The sequence below is a fragment of the Pleuronectes platessa genome, chromosome 11 (genome assembly GCF_947347685.1).
Source record: "Pleuronectes platessa chromosome 11, fPlePla1.1, whole genome shotgun sequence".
NCBI classification, from domain to species: domain Eukaryota; kingdom Metazoa; phylum Chordata; class Actinopteri; order Pleuronectiformes; family Pleuronectidae; genus Pleuronectes; species Pleuronectes platessa.
The window spans coordinates 1407344-1425146 of record NC_070636.1 but is presented as its reverse complement, the minus strand read 5'-3'; the positions used below and the strand labels follow the sequence as shown (position 1 = coordinate 1425146).

Below are 17803 nucleotides of genomic sequence, written 5' to 3'. Positions count from 1 at the left end.
ACACACAGACACACAGACACACACACACACACAGACACACACACACAGGGTAATTCATTGCATGTTATTAACAGCTGCAGTGAGATATTTAAAGCCTCTTTTCAGCTCAGAGTCGACGGTGTTAGAATGAGCTTTGACTCGTGAAGGAGCCGCAGCCAAACAACATGGTTCAGTGTTGATGACTGGGGGGGGGGGGGGGGGGTGAGGGGGGTGAGGGCTCTCATCCCGTCGGGGTTAAGAGTCTCCAGCTGCTGGTCTTCCTGTAGTAACACGAGTCAGGAGAATATGAATGAGTGTTGAATATGAATGAGACGCCCTCCTCCTCCTCCTCTTCCTCCTCCTCTTCCTCCACTTGACTCATGAACCATCTCCTCTTCCTCTTCCTCCTCCTCCTCTTCCTCCTCTTCCTCCACTTGACTCATGAACCATCTCCTCTTCCTCATACTTTCCACAAACAGGAACCAGGACGCTGGCTCCACCGTCACCCAGCTAAACATTTGTCGTGTTATTCATGAGATCGTTTCAAACCCTCTTTTGGAATCGTCTTCTCCACTGAGACAATCAACGTCCAGATCTTTTTAAACTGACTCTAGATCAGGAAACGTTTCAGACTTTTTATCACATCTATGATTTAGATTTTGTAATCATCTGTCTGTTAATATTTTGTGGGTTTTTTATCCCGTCTTACGAACTTTCTTTTATTTATTATAACAGCTCAGACGACGTGCATGAACGTAACAGTCTCAAAATAGCTTAATTCTTTTGGTGTGTATGTGGACTTCGTGAGGATGTGCACAGACACCATGCTCATGCACAGAAAGCTGAAATGTCTCCGTCCTTATTGGTCTCGTTCATTTCATTCTCAGTCTCTTTGTGTTCAGACGGTTTGACAGAGACCCGGTCGCTCTGCAGGAGAGTGGAACCATTCTTCTGTTTCCTCTTTGATTTGTGAATGTTATCACAGGTCATTTTTTCGGGGACATTCGTTGACTTGCTTTCATTTCCAGAAGTTTCCCAAACTAATCTGCAGCTTTTGTTTTTGTTGTTGAACTGAACTTTGTCTCTGAAAGGATCCTGGGACAGAAACAAAGACAAAGACAGAAGAGGACAAGTCCCCGGCTCCTTGAGGCTGATGGAGTTTAAACCGTTTCTGCTCTAAACCTTCAAGTTTACAAAAACATTTATGATTGGACGACAAAAGGAAAGTGGAGAATCGTGCAAGAGAATCCAAATTCAAAAGCTTCATTGTGCAACATCTGTCTTTGATTTAGTAAATTTGATTCATCGATCAGATATATTTAATCTGAAGTTCCATCAGCCTCCAGGAGCAGAGGAATTTGTTCACGTTTCCACAAAACAAGGTTCGATTCCCCTCCAGGTTTGGACGGAGGTGAAGAGCCACATGCATCTTCCTGTCAGTCTTTCTCTTTCCTCTCATAAAGAATGAACTTTCTTCCACCTAAAGAAGAGCCTGGACCCCGTTAGGCCTCCAGCAGGACGTGCCAGCGGCAGACCTGCTGTCCTCGACTGTCCTTCATGTCCGTCCAGTGGAGCTGCTCCTCCTCGCCGCTGCTGTTCTGACCCAGAGACAGCCAGCCCACCATCTCTTTGCGCTTCATGCTGCGCCGGCTGTAGATGGACACCAGCAGCGTGACGTCCGACAGCTGGAACAGCGCCACCTGGAACATGAAGGTCTCCTTGTAGACCGGGTTGGGCTGACCGCGCCGCACCGACGTCTTACAGCGAGAGATCTCCTGTCCCATGGAGTTCAGCAGGGACAGACGGCCGTACGTGTCTGGACCGGAGGAGGAGATCCAGGAGGAGGAGATCCAGGAGGAGGAGATCCAGGAGGAGGAGAGTCAGGAGGAGGAGAAGAAGAGGAGAGAGAAAACAAGTGTGAGTGATCTTCTTGTGTTTTGTGTTGGACTGTTTGTCAGTGAGGTGTCTGACCTGGAGGTCTGTTGACGGCCAGGTTCCTGAAGTGGCTGCCCTTGATGAGCTCCACGGACATGCGCCCCGTGGTGGCGTTGTAGGACAGACCGACCAGCAGCTCGGGGACGCCGCCGTGCGTCAGGGACTGAGTGGACGAGGCGCTGTCGCTCTGAGACACCGTGGACAGACTCAGCAGCGAGTCCACGCTCTGACAGAGACACACACAGGGAGCAGGTCTTACTCAGGCTATAGTGGGGGGGGGGGGTGTTCAAATATCTCTTTGCACGAAAATGTGAATATTTGCCTATTTTTTGTTGTATACGTATAGTTTTATTATCTGTTATTTTTCTCATACTTCTCAAATGACTACTGTTCTATCCTTTATGTAAGAAACTGAACTACATGCGATGTAAATGACAATTGTGTGAACCTAACTTTTAAAAATAGACCTTCCTTGACTTTCTTGGTGTCTAAAACAACCGCTCAGCCACAGTGTTGTGTCCATCAGTCCCACCTTCAGGTTACTGCGAGGCTCCAGAACCAGCGTGGTCTCCATCGTCCCTCCGCCCGGGTGGAGTCCTCCCAAACCCAGAACCTTCTCTCCCATCATCTTCTCCCGGGACATCCTGCCTCCCAGTGCGTACAGCCGGAACCTGATGGCCGACAGCTGCAGGTCGGACGGCTCCAGGCGCGAGAAGCGGAACGTCTCGTTGAAGTGCGGCATCGAACCTTTCTGCACCGACGTCTTGTGCCGCTGCTTCTTGGAGGGGAGCAGGACCATGTGCACCTGCCAGGAGTCCATCCCGCTGCGAGCCTTGTCCGGGACGTCCCGAGCCGCCACCACCGACACCAGCAGCTTCTCCACCTCGGGCCGGTACTCCAGGGACAGGACCAGGTCTCCACAGGTGGAGATGGGGGGTCGGAAGGAGCTGACCGGCTCAGACGAGACCTCCTCTTTAGGAGGCTGCTCCTGCTGAGAAGGTCACAAGAGAGAATTTAAAAAATCCAACCGGTTCCTTTGTGTTTCAGCTCAACGGGAAAAAACATCCAGACGAACCAGAGCTTCAGTGATATCTTGTTTTAACCCCTTATTGGCTGAATTAACTTCCAATTATACAAAAAAACAGATGCCAAATTAAGTGGAGATTGTTAATTTCAATAAAGCTCAACAATATATATAGATTTAGGTATGAGGCAAATTAGCGACATTAGGCATAATGGGGCATAACCTTAATTTAATAAATGTTGGTATGTAGATTATTATATTGATGCTGCTTTTGCTTTGAATTTGAATAACAACATATGTTTTCTGTACAATCATTGCTGTTCCATCATCACAGTATTTCAAATACAGCTTAATACCTCAAAATAACTTTGCTACACAGTCCGAAGGGGCTAGTATGTATTTTCCACTCCGACCACTAGATGGCGGCAGAGTGCTTCCAGTACTTTACTTGGTATGTGTAGTATTTGCACCATCAGGCACAACCGTCACCTCTATGGCATTAAGACTGGAATGGGGTTTGATGTGAATTAGCGACATTCGTCTACAAAGAGTTAAATCTGTAACGAAACCTGGTTTGTTAAAGTTTGAGGTTTGGAACACGTTGTCGGCTTCTTGCTGTTTTGGAGTTTTACCAAACACACGTGAAACAAAAGCTACGATCGACAAAGAGGCTTAGAGATTTACTGTAAACCTCCAATGAGGCTAACGTCAGAAGGGACAGACACACAGGGACGAGCAAAACAACACAACAACAACAAGAGGCCAACAAAAGATTGTATATTTACATCCAAAAATGTGTGAATCAAAACCAAGCATCACTGATTCAGGTGAGAATCAAATCCAAGGACAGTGAGGAAGTTCTCACCGGCTGATTGGTGGTTTATTTATAGCCGAGCACGTGATTGGCTGAGAGATGAAAAGAGAGACGCAGCCGAGCGAGAGCAAACAAAGAAACGGTTTGATTCCTTCAGCCCACGTGTTTCCATCATAAAGACGTTCTGAACATAATCTGCTCGGCTCAATGGATTCACGCTCGTCCCCAGAAACCCAAACGTTTCAGATCTGCTGCAGGAGGATTAATCTTTCATATGCAGCTTCCAATGAGCAGGTGGTGAAACACTCAAGTGATGTTTTATTATTTATTGTTTATTGTTTAGAACGAGAAGTTCACAAGCAGCAAAGGGACAGAAATGGGTTTTTGTTTTGTCCTCCTCGCTTTTTATGATGGAATTTCTATCAATTATTATTTTCTTGTCTTCCTTTATTACCAATAGACAACATCTATACAGTGCGTTTTCAATAGATATATAAATAATATGGATCTGATCTGATTATGGGCTTTTCAATCAATATTATCAATCTTTGCCGATATGTTTGTGTCCCTCGGCGACATTTTGTTCAATATGTCAACGTTAACTGAGCGTATGGTAAAGTGTGTTGTGTTTTTGAAATGAAGCATCATCTGTTAAAGTACTATTACTACAGTAATAAAGTACAGTACTTACACTGGCAGTACTCAGTAGTAGACGTTCTAGTATTATTAGCTGCAGTCGCTCTGTTGTTATGTAACTGTATCTCCATTATTTATGAAGTGTTTGTAGATGTCAGAGTGTGTGTGTGTCTGTGTGTGTGTGGGGGGGGGGGGGGTGGATTGCTCCCAATTTCCAAGTGTGGTTTGGTGACTGAGAGCACGCACATGCACACATACACAGACACACAAACAAAATAGACACACTTGAAAACACCATCCACACAGAAAAACATGTAGGTGCATGTATTTACGTATTTACTTATATACTTATACACTCTTACACACACACACACACACACACACACACACACACACACACACTCTCTATCAACTCTCTACACAGACCCTGGATCTGTGTTTGGTTCGTGTCCAAATGAACCTGAGAGGATAATGAGTGATAATCCTCGGCTGAATGATGACACCTCTGCAAAGCATGATGGGTAAACAGCTCTGTGACCCCGTTAAATAATCCCCTGGTCGATTTGGTTCAGGTGACGACCAGAACGTGGGAAACAATTAAATTATGTTTTTTTATTTTCAGCATTTAGTGAAACTGTAAATGATAAAAGCTTCAGTGATGCTGAATGTCAAGCTGCAGTACCTCGGGGCTCCAGGTGGAGGAGCTGTCCGTGACGTCATTGTGGTCGTGGTCCTGCGCAGGCGGCTGCGTGTCCTCGCTGCCCTCTGCAGCCGGTCGCCTCATACTGGGGGCGGGACTGTCCCTGGCGTCTGATGTCTCGTGGACAGACGGGTTGCCCGGGGGGGCGGAGGACGCCCTCTCCATTTCCTCGACCGCTGCCGAGAGCGGGTCCTGGAAGCCCGACTGGTTCTGAGCCGCCATCTCTGCACAGGGAAGGCAACAGGGTGGGAAAGTCGGCATTAGCCCCCCTGGTGGTTGGTGTTAAACCTGCGGGTCGAAGGACAACTGACTGACGGTAAGGACGTCTTCTCTCTGGGGGACATGTCCCGCTGACTCCTGTACTTACAGTCGACTAAACTGAGGGACACGTGAAGCTGCTCATCTGAGTGGCCTTCAGGTGACGTTTTAAAGCAGCAACTGAGCAGCAGCGCCCCCTGCAGCCACACAAGGTAATTCACTTAAAGATTTAACAAAAAAAGACAAAAAAGGAATTGTTACTCTCCTTGAAACCGAATGAGAGAGAGATGGAGGAGACGTTTCATCAGAGGAGACGATCCGGTGAGAATCAGAAGCTTCATGAACCTCGTGGGGCTCGAGTGTGATTGTGATGATCTGTCTCACGTTGACCTTTAGGAGACACAAGGACACGGAGGACAGGCCGGACCTCAGACCGTCCTACAGCAATTATCTCCAGTTCATCCTCATTAAGGTTCAAGTGTTACATCCATAACTGCATGAGGACTTCACCACAGCAACAAGCTGAAGTGAGTCACGAGCAGGGGTGTGTGTGTGTGTGTGTGTGGGGGGGGGGGGGGGGGCTCTACCTTGTACATAGTTGACTTGCATCAAACAAATTCAACAACCAGCTTCTCATATACGTTGTGTTGTAAGGTCACAGTGACCTTTGACCTCTGAACACCAAATTGTAATCACTGGTAAAGTCGAAAAATGTCCATCAAGGATTTTTTTTTGCGTTTGAACTTTGACAACAGAATCGAATCAGTTGACGTTCGGCTCCTCCCAGGCCCAGGTTCTCCTCCCGGCTCCTCCCGGCTCCTCCCAGGCCCAGGTTCTCCTCCCGGCTCCTCCCAGGCCCAGGTTCTCCTCCCGGCTCCTCCCAGGCCCAGGTTCTCCTCCTGGCTCCTCCCGGCTCCTCCCAGGCCCAGGAGACCTCCTCAACTGTCCCCATTCCAAGTGAAGGAGCAGCTGTTCTACTGCAGCTCCCTCCACATGTCTGAACTCCTCCTTCTTCCTCCAGCACTTCACCCACTTCCCTGCTGACGCCTCAGCGACCCACCTGTCCGACCCTCTTTACCCCCTGAGCCACAGGTGCTCCTGTAATGTCTCCTGAGGAAGTTGGAGTTATAGAGGAGATCAGAGACTCACCTTCACAGTCCGACGGCTCGGTGCTGCCCTCCTCCTGGTCCGACAGTCGTGTGAACTTGTGGCGTCGACCCAACGTGAGCTGGGACGTGAGCGGAGCCGGCTGTTCGATGCCGCTGGCCGCCGTGCAGCGGAAACTCTGCGACCGCGACACCGAGATCTCGAACTGCTTCAGGACCTCGTCCTCGCTGTCCGAGGAGCTGAAGCCATCGTTGTCCCCGTAGCTGTCCACTGGAGGGAGGGAGACACAGGGAGACGGGGGGGGGGACAATCGGAAAAAGCTTTCGGGATAAAGGAGTGTGAGAAAAGAGAGGAGAGGAGATCCAGGAGGAAGGAGAGCACGAGAGTAGAGTGAGTTTCAAACAGGAATCCTCATCGTTCATCTCTTGATCCTGGACAGACTGATAGATGAACATTCTTAAAGGTTTGACTGGGAATTTTTAACTGGTTATGTAACAGTCTCATATTTAATATTTTAGCTGTGTGTCTGTGTGTCAACCATAGTTGTTACAGTTTTTAATCTCTAGCAGCTGACTGATGATCACAGGTTCACCACAACCCCCCCCCCCCCCCCTCCCTGTAAGCATTAACAGGGCTGGAGGTTCACTCACATTGTAATCTGACCATAATTGGATAGCAACAGCTGAATGAATGACGCACCCCCCCCCCCCCCCCCCCCGCCTCAAGTGCAGGTCAGCGTCGCTACCTGAGCGATCGCCATGGTTACCTACAGAGCAGGAAGCCGCTCAGGCGACTGACATCTGATTGGTCGATTAACTTCTGTCTTCTTCAGCTCTCAGAGCGAAGTGACATGGATCAGTGATCGGAACACACACACACACACACACACACACACACACACACACACACACACACACACACACAAACACACACACACACACAAACACACACAAACGCACACACACAAACACACACAAACACACACCTAGAAGTACTGCAGCTGTATCCCTGGGTCAATCAGTCCAGTTCTACATAACGACGGTTCATACGAGCTCACTGTGACCTTTGACCTCTGAAATCGAATCACCTGATCAAAATTTGTATTATAATCAAATATATTGAAAAGGAGCAGAATTTTTATGATGTTGAATTCGCATCAAAATTGACTCACTGACCATTTTCTGTTAAACATGCAGAAGGTTTAATTCATTTCAATTTAATATTACAATCAGGTGGATCATTGAGATTCAGAGTTTAATAAAATACTGAAAAATAAAAACATAAAACACGATGAGTCATGGACCGAAAACATTTTGCTGAAAAGTAGTTTTCCCACCGGTGGTTTTCTGCTTTAAACAGAATCACTAATGAACTGAAGTGACGAGTCAGTTTTATCGATTCGGTTCAAACGATATTTCCTCATGTAGTTTTCGAGAAGGAGCTCCTACCTTCTCCCTGAGCGGCTCCAGAGGGTTTGGAGCTGTGAACGTTACAGAGCGACTGCAAACAGGACGTTTTGTTTGCTCAGGAAACCGACTGGAAATACCAGAGGCTCCACCTGCTGCGGGCGTGGAACCGACAACCCGCTGTTTGCTCACAGGTCGACTCGCAGGCTCCGGCTGCTGTTTGTTTCAGATCCGATAACGAAGCCTCAGAAATCTGACAGAGTTCCTGTTTGTTTCAACAGTGACTTTGAAACCGGCTCCGACCGGCTGGTGAACATCTGGACTGAGGTGCAGTGACTGGAGCTCCACAGCTGTGTGTGTTGTTCATGATTAATGCAATGAGCACAAATCACACACTCCAGTCGCTCCTTTAGTGTAACATTCAGTCGACCTCTCGTGACCTTTGCTCGGTGTGTTTTCACTGTTTGACAAGTGGGAGGAGAGACACAGTTTCACAGAAAGAGACAAAAGACGGAGACAAGTGTTTTGTGCGACGGTTCTATAGTTAATGTTTCATACTGTGAGCTCTGTGTGTGTCTGACTCACTCGATACACACAAACTCACACCCCAAAGAAACCTGCTGCACAACTACACACTCACCCACGTTCTGTCTCTGCTCCACAACAGTTTAATTGGAGTCACACACACACACAGACACACACACACATCTTATGTAATAGATTAACCATGACTAGAAGGCGACGCTCGGTGGATCTCACATGTTGTGTATTTGTTTGTTTCGGACTTTCAGACTTTTGACTTTAGTCTGAATATAAATATAAATCAGGTGTGAAGAAGAAGAAGAAGAAGAAGAAGAAGAAGAAGAAGAAGAAGAAGAAGAAGAAGAAGAAGAAGAAGAAGAAGAAGAAGAAGCAGAAGAAGAAGAAGAAGAAGAAGAAGAAGAAGCAGAAGAAGAAGAAGAAGAAGAAGAAGAAGAAGCAGAAGAAGAAGCAGAAGAAGAAGCAGAAGAAGAAGAAGAAGTCTTCCTCTTTACTCTGGAGTCTCTCACTCACCGAGACCCTGACGGATTCCCTGGCGTCCTTTCTTGCGGCGGCCATGTTCCTCCAGGCAGGGCAGCCCGCCCACACGGGAGAAACACAGCTTCTTGTTGATGAAGAGGAAGAGGACGGCCAACGCCACGATGAAGACGCCCACGGCGGACAGGAAGCCGATGGCCTCTGGGGTGACTGGCAGGAGGAGGGAGAGGGGACACACAATGATACACTGATCAGACCACACAAACAGACAACCTGGACACACACCCCCACACACACACACACACACACAATCACACACACAGTACGTATGGTATATGTGATACACAGACAGAACGAGTGACACTTTAGTACGAGTTCACGTCAGTGCCTTGCTCAACAGCAGGGTCAGTGTAACAAGTGAACAGTTTCCTGCATCAAGAAATGAACAGAAAAAAAAAAACATTTTCTTCAGTTTGTCGTCATTTTTTTTAATTAATTGTGAGAATTTCACTGAGTAACATGAAAAGAAAGCCCCGCCCCCTTTTTGACTGTGAAGGACACACACATTGGCAGCTTATTTACATGACAAGTACGTATATAAATATATGTAAATATATGTAAATATATATATATCTATCTATATAGATATGTATTACTTTAATACACGTATAGCTACATATATGATATCATGATAAAAGATTGAGGCTAAAGCTACATGGACAACTCAGTTTTCATTTGATTCAGTTTTTCTTTGCGTTATATTTTTGTGCGTCAGTATAATTTGGTGTTCTTTGTTTCTCTCTTTTGTGTTTGAGTTTTTCTTTTCATGCTCTGCTTCATGTTTCTCAGCTTTAACCTTAACTTTTTTTCCATTTTTCATATTTGGTTTTCATTTCTAAGCTCTCACATGAATCAGATTCCGGTATTTGTATAGATGGATTCATATTCCTGCAATGGGACTTGTGTCTTCAATTGGTCCGATAAACTGAAAACCAAAATTATATGTCACCACTAATGTTCATCACTGGTCAAAGAGACTCGCTGCGAGGAAGAGACTGAAAAGAATGAATCCATTAGCAACATTTTTTTTTTAAGACAAATATTTGTAAAGATATTTGAAAAGAATTGTGAAGATGGAGCGAAGACAGATTCTGCAAAATAGAAAAAGAGGAAGATGAAGAAGAGATCAGCTGAGGAGAGAGGCGAACAGAGGTAGAGAAGAAGAGGTAGAGAAGAAGAGGTAGAGAATAAGAGGTAGAGAAGAAGAGGTAGAGAAGAAGAGGTAGAGGAGAAGAGGTAGAGAAGAAGAGGTAGAGGAGAAGAGGTAGAGAAGAAGAGGTAGAGAAGAAGAGGTAGAGAAGAAGAGGTAGAGGAGAAGAGGTAGAGTAGAAGAGGTAGAGAAGAAGAGGTAGAGAAGAAGAGGTAGAGTAGAAGAGAGTGATAACGTGAGGATCTGCTCTCGACGAGTCGCTGAGGCTCCTTGAACTCGATGAATAGAGATGCACAGCGGGGGGGCGGGGGGGGGGGGGGGGGCTGTCTCCTGTTTCCAGGGTAACATTTCACAGAGCAGAGAATCAATGGAGACGAGTTCACGTCCCACTGAGGTGTGTGTGTGTGTGTGTGTGTGTGTGTGTGTGTGTGAATACTATTATCTCTTACTTATTCCAATAAAAATCTTTTTCATAACTTTCTCTGTCTCAGTTTTAAGAAGCTAAAGACTTGAGGAACCTGATTACAAATCTGCGTCTGTGTTACTCTGTGTGTGTGTAACAGTGTGTGTGTAACAGTGTGTGTGTGTAGCAGTGTGTGTGTGTGTAACAGTGTGTGTGTAACAGTGTGTGTGTAACAGCGTGTGTGTGTAACAGCGTGTGTGTTATTCAGTTACTGTATGATAAGAAATGAATTTGATTTTTTTGCTGAACATTTCCGTGCACATGATTTATTAATCAAACACAAGTGTGTCCTTCATATTTGAAACTCTGGTTTTTTGCACTGATCCCAGTTCAGCTTCACTCTTCAACTCGCTGCAGCTGATTCTGACGGTTGAAGTATTTTTACAAACTGTCTTTAAGTTTGAAGTCTTTTTTAATCGTGATCCTGTTGATCTTCTTACTTCTTATGTCTTTGATTTGAGTGTAAAACACTTTGAGCTGCACTTTGTGTGTTGAAAGCTGCTGTAGGTATTGTGTTGTATTGTGAGTGTGACTCTCAGCTGCTGTAGGTATTGTGTTGTATTGTGAGTGTGACGCTCAGCTGATGTAGGTATTGTGTTGTATTGTGAGTGTGACTCTCAGCTGATGTAGGTATTGTGTTGTATTGTGAGTGTGACTCTGTGGAGCTGGACGTGTTTACACCTCAACGTTCTGAACACGTCTCAGTTCGGCTCTTTAAAGGAAACGTCAGCCCCCCCCCCCCCACACTCTTTCCTTCCTTCAACACGTTAGTGAGCAGACGATGATGATCTGTTTCCCTGATGGTCTGAACTACCAGTACATCGACTGGGAAGGCGACTCGGGTCCAAAGTGAAAGATCCTGACAACTGCTGGACCGACAGTAAGTGACGGTGTGTTCGGGTGCAGCGGTAAAGCGGAGTTTCTCTCTCAGCTGCTCTGACAGTCAGACACTGAGCTCAGTGTTGGAGACTCAGAGGCTCCTACTGTCTGCATCCAGATGGACAGGAAGACACCCCGGGTCAAAGTCTGGCCTCACACCTGCTGCACACACAAACACACACTGAGACACACACACACAGAGAGACACACACTCGATTGCCCTTCATTCAACTCCATGTGCTCCTCACATCTCCTCACGCTTCACATTTATTCGAGATACAATGTTCTCCGTATGTGATTGTTAAGTGTACAAGCCACTGGATGATCTGAATTTCCCACGGGATTAATAAAGTATCCATCTATCTATCTATCTATCTGATCTTTTTCATTATAGTTTCATCTTTTGTTCAATTGCAATAATCTGTGTATTGATCGATACAACGCTGTGAACTCTTCTTCTCTGAGTCTCACACATCGCTTCCTTCCCCGTTCACCAGACTTCACCAGGACTAACAGGAATGACGAGTCCGGTTTGACTTTCTGAGGAAATAAGGAAATTCCAAAAACACAATAATAATAAAATCCACAGAAACGTTAGAATTATGACAACGTTTCTCTCAGTTTCAGGTTTCACCTCTAAATAGATCGATCTAGATTCATCTCAGTGGAAGGAAAACCAGAACTAACAAACCATTTTCAAACACGAAGGTGGAAATATAATTTACAGACATCATGGCTCCTTTTTTTTTATCCCGTTAAAAACGTCACAGATGAGTTCACTAGTAATTCTCTGCAGAGTTTCCTGTTCTTATGGAGAATGAATGAAATGAGGAGGCGTTTGACCCAGAACTCAACGAACCAACGGCAATAAATGATTCACAATATCTAATCTGCGACAAACACGATTCCGAAAGCCTGTTTGTGTGTGTTTGTGTGTGTGTGTGTATGTGTGTGTGAATTCTTAATCCTGATCCCCTCATTACTATTCAGCTGCTGACTTTCCAACCCGACTTTGAAGTGAGGATCTCCAGAGGAGGGAGAAGAGAGCACTTTGATGTGAGCGTTAGATTAGGCTGGGGGGGGGGGATAAGAAGAAGACGGCGAGGAGAAGGCCACGATGCTAACGCTCATTAACGAGAGACACGAGACGAACACGAAGCTTCGTACTCGATTCTTTCTTCTGTTTGATCGATTGAATAAAAGCCTCGGTCAGTTCGTCCTGAGGTCACTCGTTCACGTGGGTAATTACTTGTAGGAGTTTGCGTGTGGATCCTGCAGATTATTACCACGAGTGAAGTGCCCGTTCAAACTGGGCCTGTGGGGGGGGGGGGATAACCCAACACAACGCTGTACTTCCTGGGTCCTGAGCCAAACACTTGATCGGAAGAACAACCGCGTCACAGCAGAGCCACTGGGCTACTTTTGAAGGCTCCTTCAAACTCAGCCAGAACGCGTCCTGAGGAGCGAAGGATCCAACGATGGATCAGTCTGATCTATCCCAGGTTTCATTGTGCGCCGGCGATGAAGCTAGCCAGCTAGCTAGCTCTGCGTGTGTTTCTCAAAGTATACGAAGCAACAGAACGGGCAGGAAACGCTACGTAGACCCGGTGAGTCGGCTCCGACTTCGTAGACCGAACACGAAGATTCTTCTGCAGCCGCTGGACACAGCTACAGTTTTGTCTCTTCTTGTGGTTGACGGTTGAGTTCCATCGTCCATTGAACCCTGGCAAGTGTGTGATGTAAACGTTCTTAGTGCTGCACTGCTCTGGTAGAAGTTCTGACTTCAACTTCACGTTAACTGACGAGTGGTTTCAGAGAAAATCTGAATTCAGACGGACAGAGATTCTACAATTTATCGTTTGAGTGTTTCTGATGTTAAACTACAGAACATAATATGAAATCATTGCTTAGACACTATATATATATATATATATATATATATATAAAATCAGCATATTGAACAGCCCCTTTAAAAACAATGGTACCCTCCAGATCCACGTGACGTTCACTGACCCTGGTGAACTCAACACACAAACAGCCGATGTTCTTGTTGTTTGGACAGGAGGTCGAATCAATCGAGAAACATCAGCACATCGTGTTTCAGCCGGATTCAAACCCACTGACCACAAGACACACACACACACACACACACACAGACACAGACACACACACACAGACACACACACACACACACACACACACACACACACACACACACAGACACACACACACACACACACACCTGAAACCATAGTTTCCCTGGAAACAACCAGAGGCTCTATTAAGGTATAATGACTTTGCCTTTTCCCACCCACACGTAAGAAGGTCTCATGTTACCATGGCGCTGTCAGTCAGTTTGTCCTGATTGGTCGAGAGCAGAGATGATGAAGAGGAGAGATGATGAAGAGGAGAGAACGTGAAGAGGAGAGATGATAAAGAAGAGAGATGATGAAGAGGAGAGATGATGAAGAAGGGAGAGAACGTGAAGAGGAGAGATGATGAAGAGGAGAGATGATGAAGAAGGGAGAGAACGTGAAGAGGAGAGATGATGAAGAAGAGAGATGATGAAGAGGAGAGATGATGAAGAGGAGAGATGATGAAGAGGAGAGAACGTGAAGAGGAGAGATGATAAAGAAGAGAGATGATGAAGAGGAGAGATGATGAAGAGGAGAGATGATGAAGAGGAGAGATGATGAAGAGGAGAGAAGCTCAAGTCACCAAAACAATCAAACCTTCTCTGAATGTAAAGTGAACCTAACGCTGCCTTCATGCACCACCGGAAACGACAGCGTCCAATGAGGTTCATGTGATAATAAACTGTGATGATAACACACGTCCTCTTCTTCTTATGTTTAATCTTTATTTACAGTTTCTGTCTTCTTTGATAATAAAAGGTAACTGCTGTAAAATATCATGATTTGATTTACACATAAGTTCCTATTTAAGGAATTCTTTATAATATTTAACCACAACAAAGTATTTTAATATTTACATAGTATTTTATATACATATTTGATTAGAATCTATAAGATTTTATTTAACAGTTCAGATTTTCACGTCTTCCTAATGCGTCACAAATTAAACGTGCGTCATCACAACAGCACCATCAGTTATTCAGAATTATTGATCAGAGCCGAGGAGGCGGAGAATCAGTGACTTCACACCAGTGATGCTGAGGCGCCGCCTACTGGTGAAGGACTGAACTGCAGCTGCACGCGACAGAAGTGGATCTGGAACTCAAACCAGGAACCATAACTCAGGGGGGGGGGGGGGCCGGTGGGACAGAATGTGGAGTGACACTGATTCAGCAAAGAGCTCAGTCACTTTCTGCTCTGTCGCTTTGAGCAGGGCCACAAATCAGTGACTGGACTTTGAAGACATCGTTCTGAGACGAGGCCTGAACCCTGAGAGACCCTGGTTCTGCTGGTTCTGTCTGGTTCTGCTGGTTCTGCTGGTTCTGCTGGTTCTCAGCTCTCAGCCAATCACGGGCCTGTTTGTTGAGCTTCGTCAGAACTTCATCATGAATCAAAAACAACACAAAAAGATGCAAAACGACAACTAAGATGTTCAGATCAACTGCTAGTGACATAAAACTAACTATAGAAACAAATTAAAAACACAAAGCTCTTAGATAATCCATCATCTCAAACTTCACCGTGTTCACGTTCATCTCAACGAATAAATTCAGCTGCAAAACTTTAAAAACAGCAGAAATTTACACAAGATCCAGTTTAAACAACATTATGAAGCATTTTCTATTTTCCACAGAGACTCACGACCATCCTCCAATTAATGAATCTCCAATTAACCCGACACCAACATCTGTATAAACCCTCAGAAACACGGGGACAACATGCCAGCTCCACACAGACAGACCTCGGCCGAACCAGGATTCAAACCCTCAGATGAGAAACTCACAGTATTCAGGTGGTGACATGTTGGAAGTTGCTGCTGGAGGATTTTCTTCTTCTTTGGACATGTCGCGTCTCTTTTAGAGAAATAAAAAACTCTCCAACTCAGACGGAGACAAACTCGCCTCCTGCTCTTAACTCTAAACTTTATCTTTTCTACGAATTCAGTCTGAGCTGTTTGGCGTTTTCCTGCGTGAGCCGTCAATCAACGTGTGTTTCCTGCCTCCTGATTGGGCGAGGCGGCCGTTCCCTTCCTGAAATACCAACCAGACACAACAACATGGAGGGAGGGGCAGAAAGTGGCCCCTGGTTCCCGGTGGTGTCCCAGAAGAAAGACCAGAACTGCTTAAATGTCAAATTACTAAAGTCTGGGAACATTTTCAGCATCAAGAGAATGAAAACGATGAAGTTTGATCATTTGAAGCTCAAGAAACAATCTGCGTGTTTTTAAATCACTTGTTTGTGATTTTCTGATTCAAATCATCAAACCTCAACGTCAGGAAACAAAACCTGAACTTCTCTAACCCTGAAGAAAGAGTCTCTACATGCTGCAGCTCTATGGAGGTTGTTAAGCCTCTTTCAGATCATAGTTTTAATTTAATAAATGTGGTGAAATCTGCAATAACTGTAATTGATTCCAAGCAGTCGTTTATTTCCACATGGAGCAGCTACAGAGCAACACAACCACTCATTTGTTGTTGTGTGTTTGTTTCTTTTTAACTCAACCGCCATAGGAATGAAATGTTTGCTTTTTAAATGCTAAATTTCACCGGCTGGTCTTGACGATGAAAGCAAAGGAAGACGTGAAGCGGCGGTGGAGACCAACACGGAGCAAAAAGAGATGGAATATTTCATCTAGGTTCAGAAGAGACACAAACAGCTCTCCAACTGTTTGACAACTTCATAATGAGGCGACAACATACAAGGATTTTGTGTTCATCACCACTCAACCCCCCCCCCCCCCAGTCAGTTTCCTCGGAGCTCAGATGATTTTTTTCAGTTTCCTGATGCAGCTAATGATATGCACACGCACACAAGCATCAAGGATTACCCATGAGGCCTCTGTCAGCCTATCAGCCGGCAGCCGCCGCCCACAGGGGGGGGGGGGGGGAGAACCATGAATTAGACATTAGAACCAGTCTGTAACTAGGCCACAAGAACCACAATGGCCGACTGCTCCTTCCTGTTTAATGGAGCACAGGGGGGGGGGGGGGGGGGGGGGGGGAGCTGCTCAGGAGCTCACACACAGAGAGAGGCAGATCAGAGGTAGCGTCCGCATGAAGTTTAAAGTATACACAACTTAATGTTGAGTATATATACTATGAAGTATCAGTACTTTTCAACTGAAGACCTTTCCTGAAATCGTGTTTTTTCAGTGTTTCTGTTTTTGACCTGAGTTCAGAACCCCGTCGTTCATCTCACATCCAGGAACTACTGATCCTAGACCTGTCAATGCTCCTGTCAATCATCCCACATGATGGACAGGACGACTACTGATCCTAGACCTGTCAATGCTCCTGTCAATCATCCCACATGATGGACAGGACGACTACTGATCCTAGACCTGTCAATGCTCCTGTCCATCATCCCACATGATGGACAGGAGGACTACTGATCCTTCTCCTGTCAACACACCTGTCCATCATCGCAACATATTTTAGCTTCACGGTAAAAACAATAAACTTAGTTCGTAGGACTTTTAAAAACAGAAAGTAATTGAGGTGCAATCACGATTATAAACACGTTAATGCAAGAAGATGGATAAAGTAAAAAAAACAAAAGGTTATGAGTTGAAAGCCATTTTATAAAAATGCATTTTTAAAAGTCAGTCTCAGAAGCTGCAGCCAATCGGTGCACACTCAATACTCTCATCGTCAACTTAGAAATTAATTCTATTATTATAATAATTTAAACCACTTGTCAGAGACGGTTTATATTTGCTGCTGGAGTAAGATGACAGGATATTAGCTTTGGAAGTTTATTATTATTTTATCTTATGTTCTCTAATGTTCTTAAATTATTGTCGAACACTCAAATCATGATATGAAGTTCTGTTTATGATACTTTTCAGTTTGACCTGAAAAAACATGTTTAGAGTTAAATTGCAGCAATTTGTGTCAAGAATTCAAGATTTTTCCGACACGTTCTGCCGGAGAAACAGTACAGAGTAAAAATATGTATTAAAATATAATTAAATTAAATTAGAAATCAACCCAGAATATGAACAGTGCTAAAGTAAATACTGCCAGGGCCTGCAGCAGCCGTTACACAAATAATATTACATCTGAATAAAAATGATAATTTACTTATTGTCAGTAACGACTGAAAAACAAGTAAAACCAAGATGTTGATAAAACTTCATGAGACGACAGAAGAAACTTCAACTTTTGTGGTGGTGGAGGTTTGTACTTTACTATTATTGAAGAGTATTTACAGTTAGTACTTTATCAGTTAATGTCATTTG

The 17803-nt window shown here is 45.0% G+C and overlaps 2 protein-coding genes across 2 annotated transcripts in view; one reads left to right on the top strand and one right to left on the bottom strand.

Annotated features, from left to right (window-relative positions):
• LOC128450900 (E3 ubiquitin-protein ligase TRIM35) overlaps positions 1-17803 on the top strand; it is a 454970-nt gene that overhangs the window by 385290 nt on the left and 51877 nt on the right. The window lies entirely within an intron of this gene.
• On the bottom strand, positions 685-15479 carry syt16 (synaptotagmin XVI). Its single transcript, XM_053434736.1, has 7 exons — positions 15347-15479; positions 8913-9086; positions 6496-6723; positions 5071-5312; positions 2447-2905; positions 1951-2140; positions 685-1795 (listed from the first exon to the last, which is right to left on the bottom strand). The coding sequence occupies exons 1-7, from the start codon at positions 15405-15407 to the stop codon at positions 1482-1484; spliced, it is 1668 nt and encodes a 555-aa protein (XP_053290711.1). The 5' UTR covers positions 15408-15479; the 3' UTR covers positions 685-1481.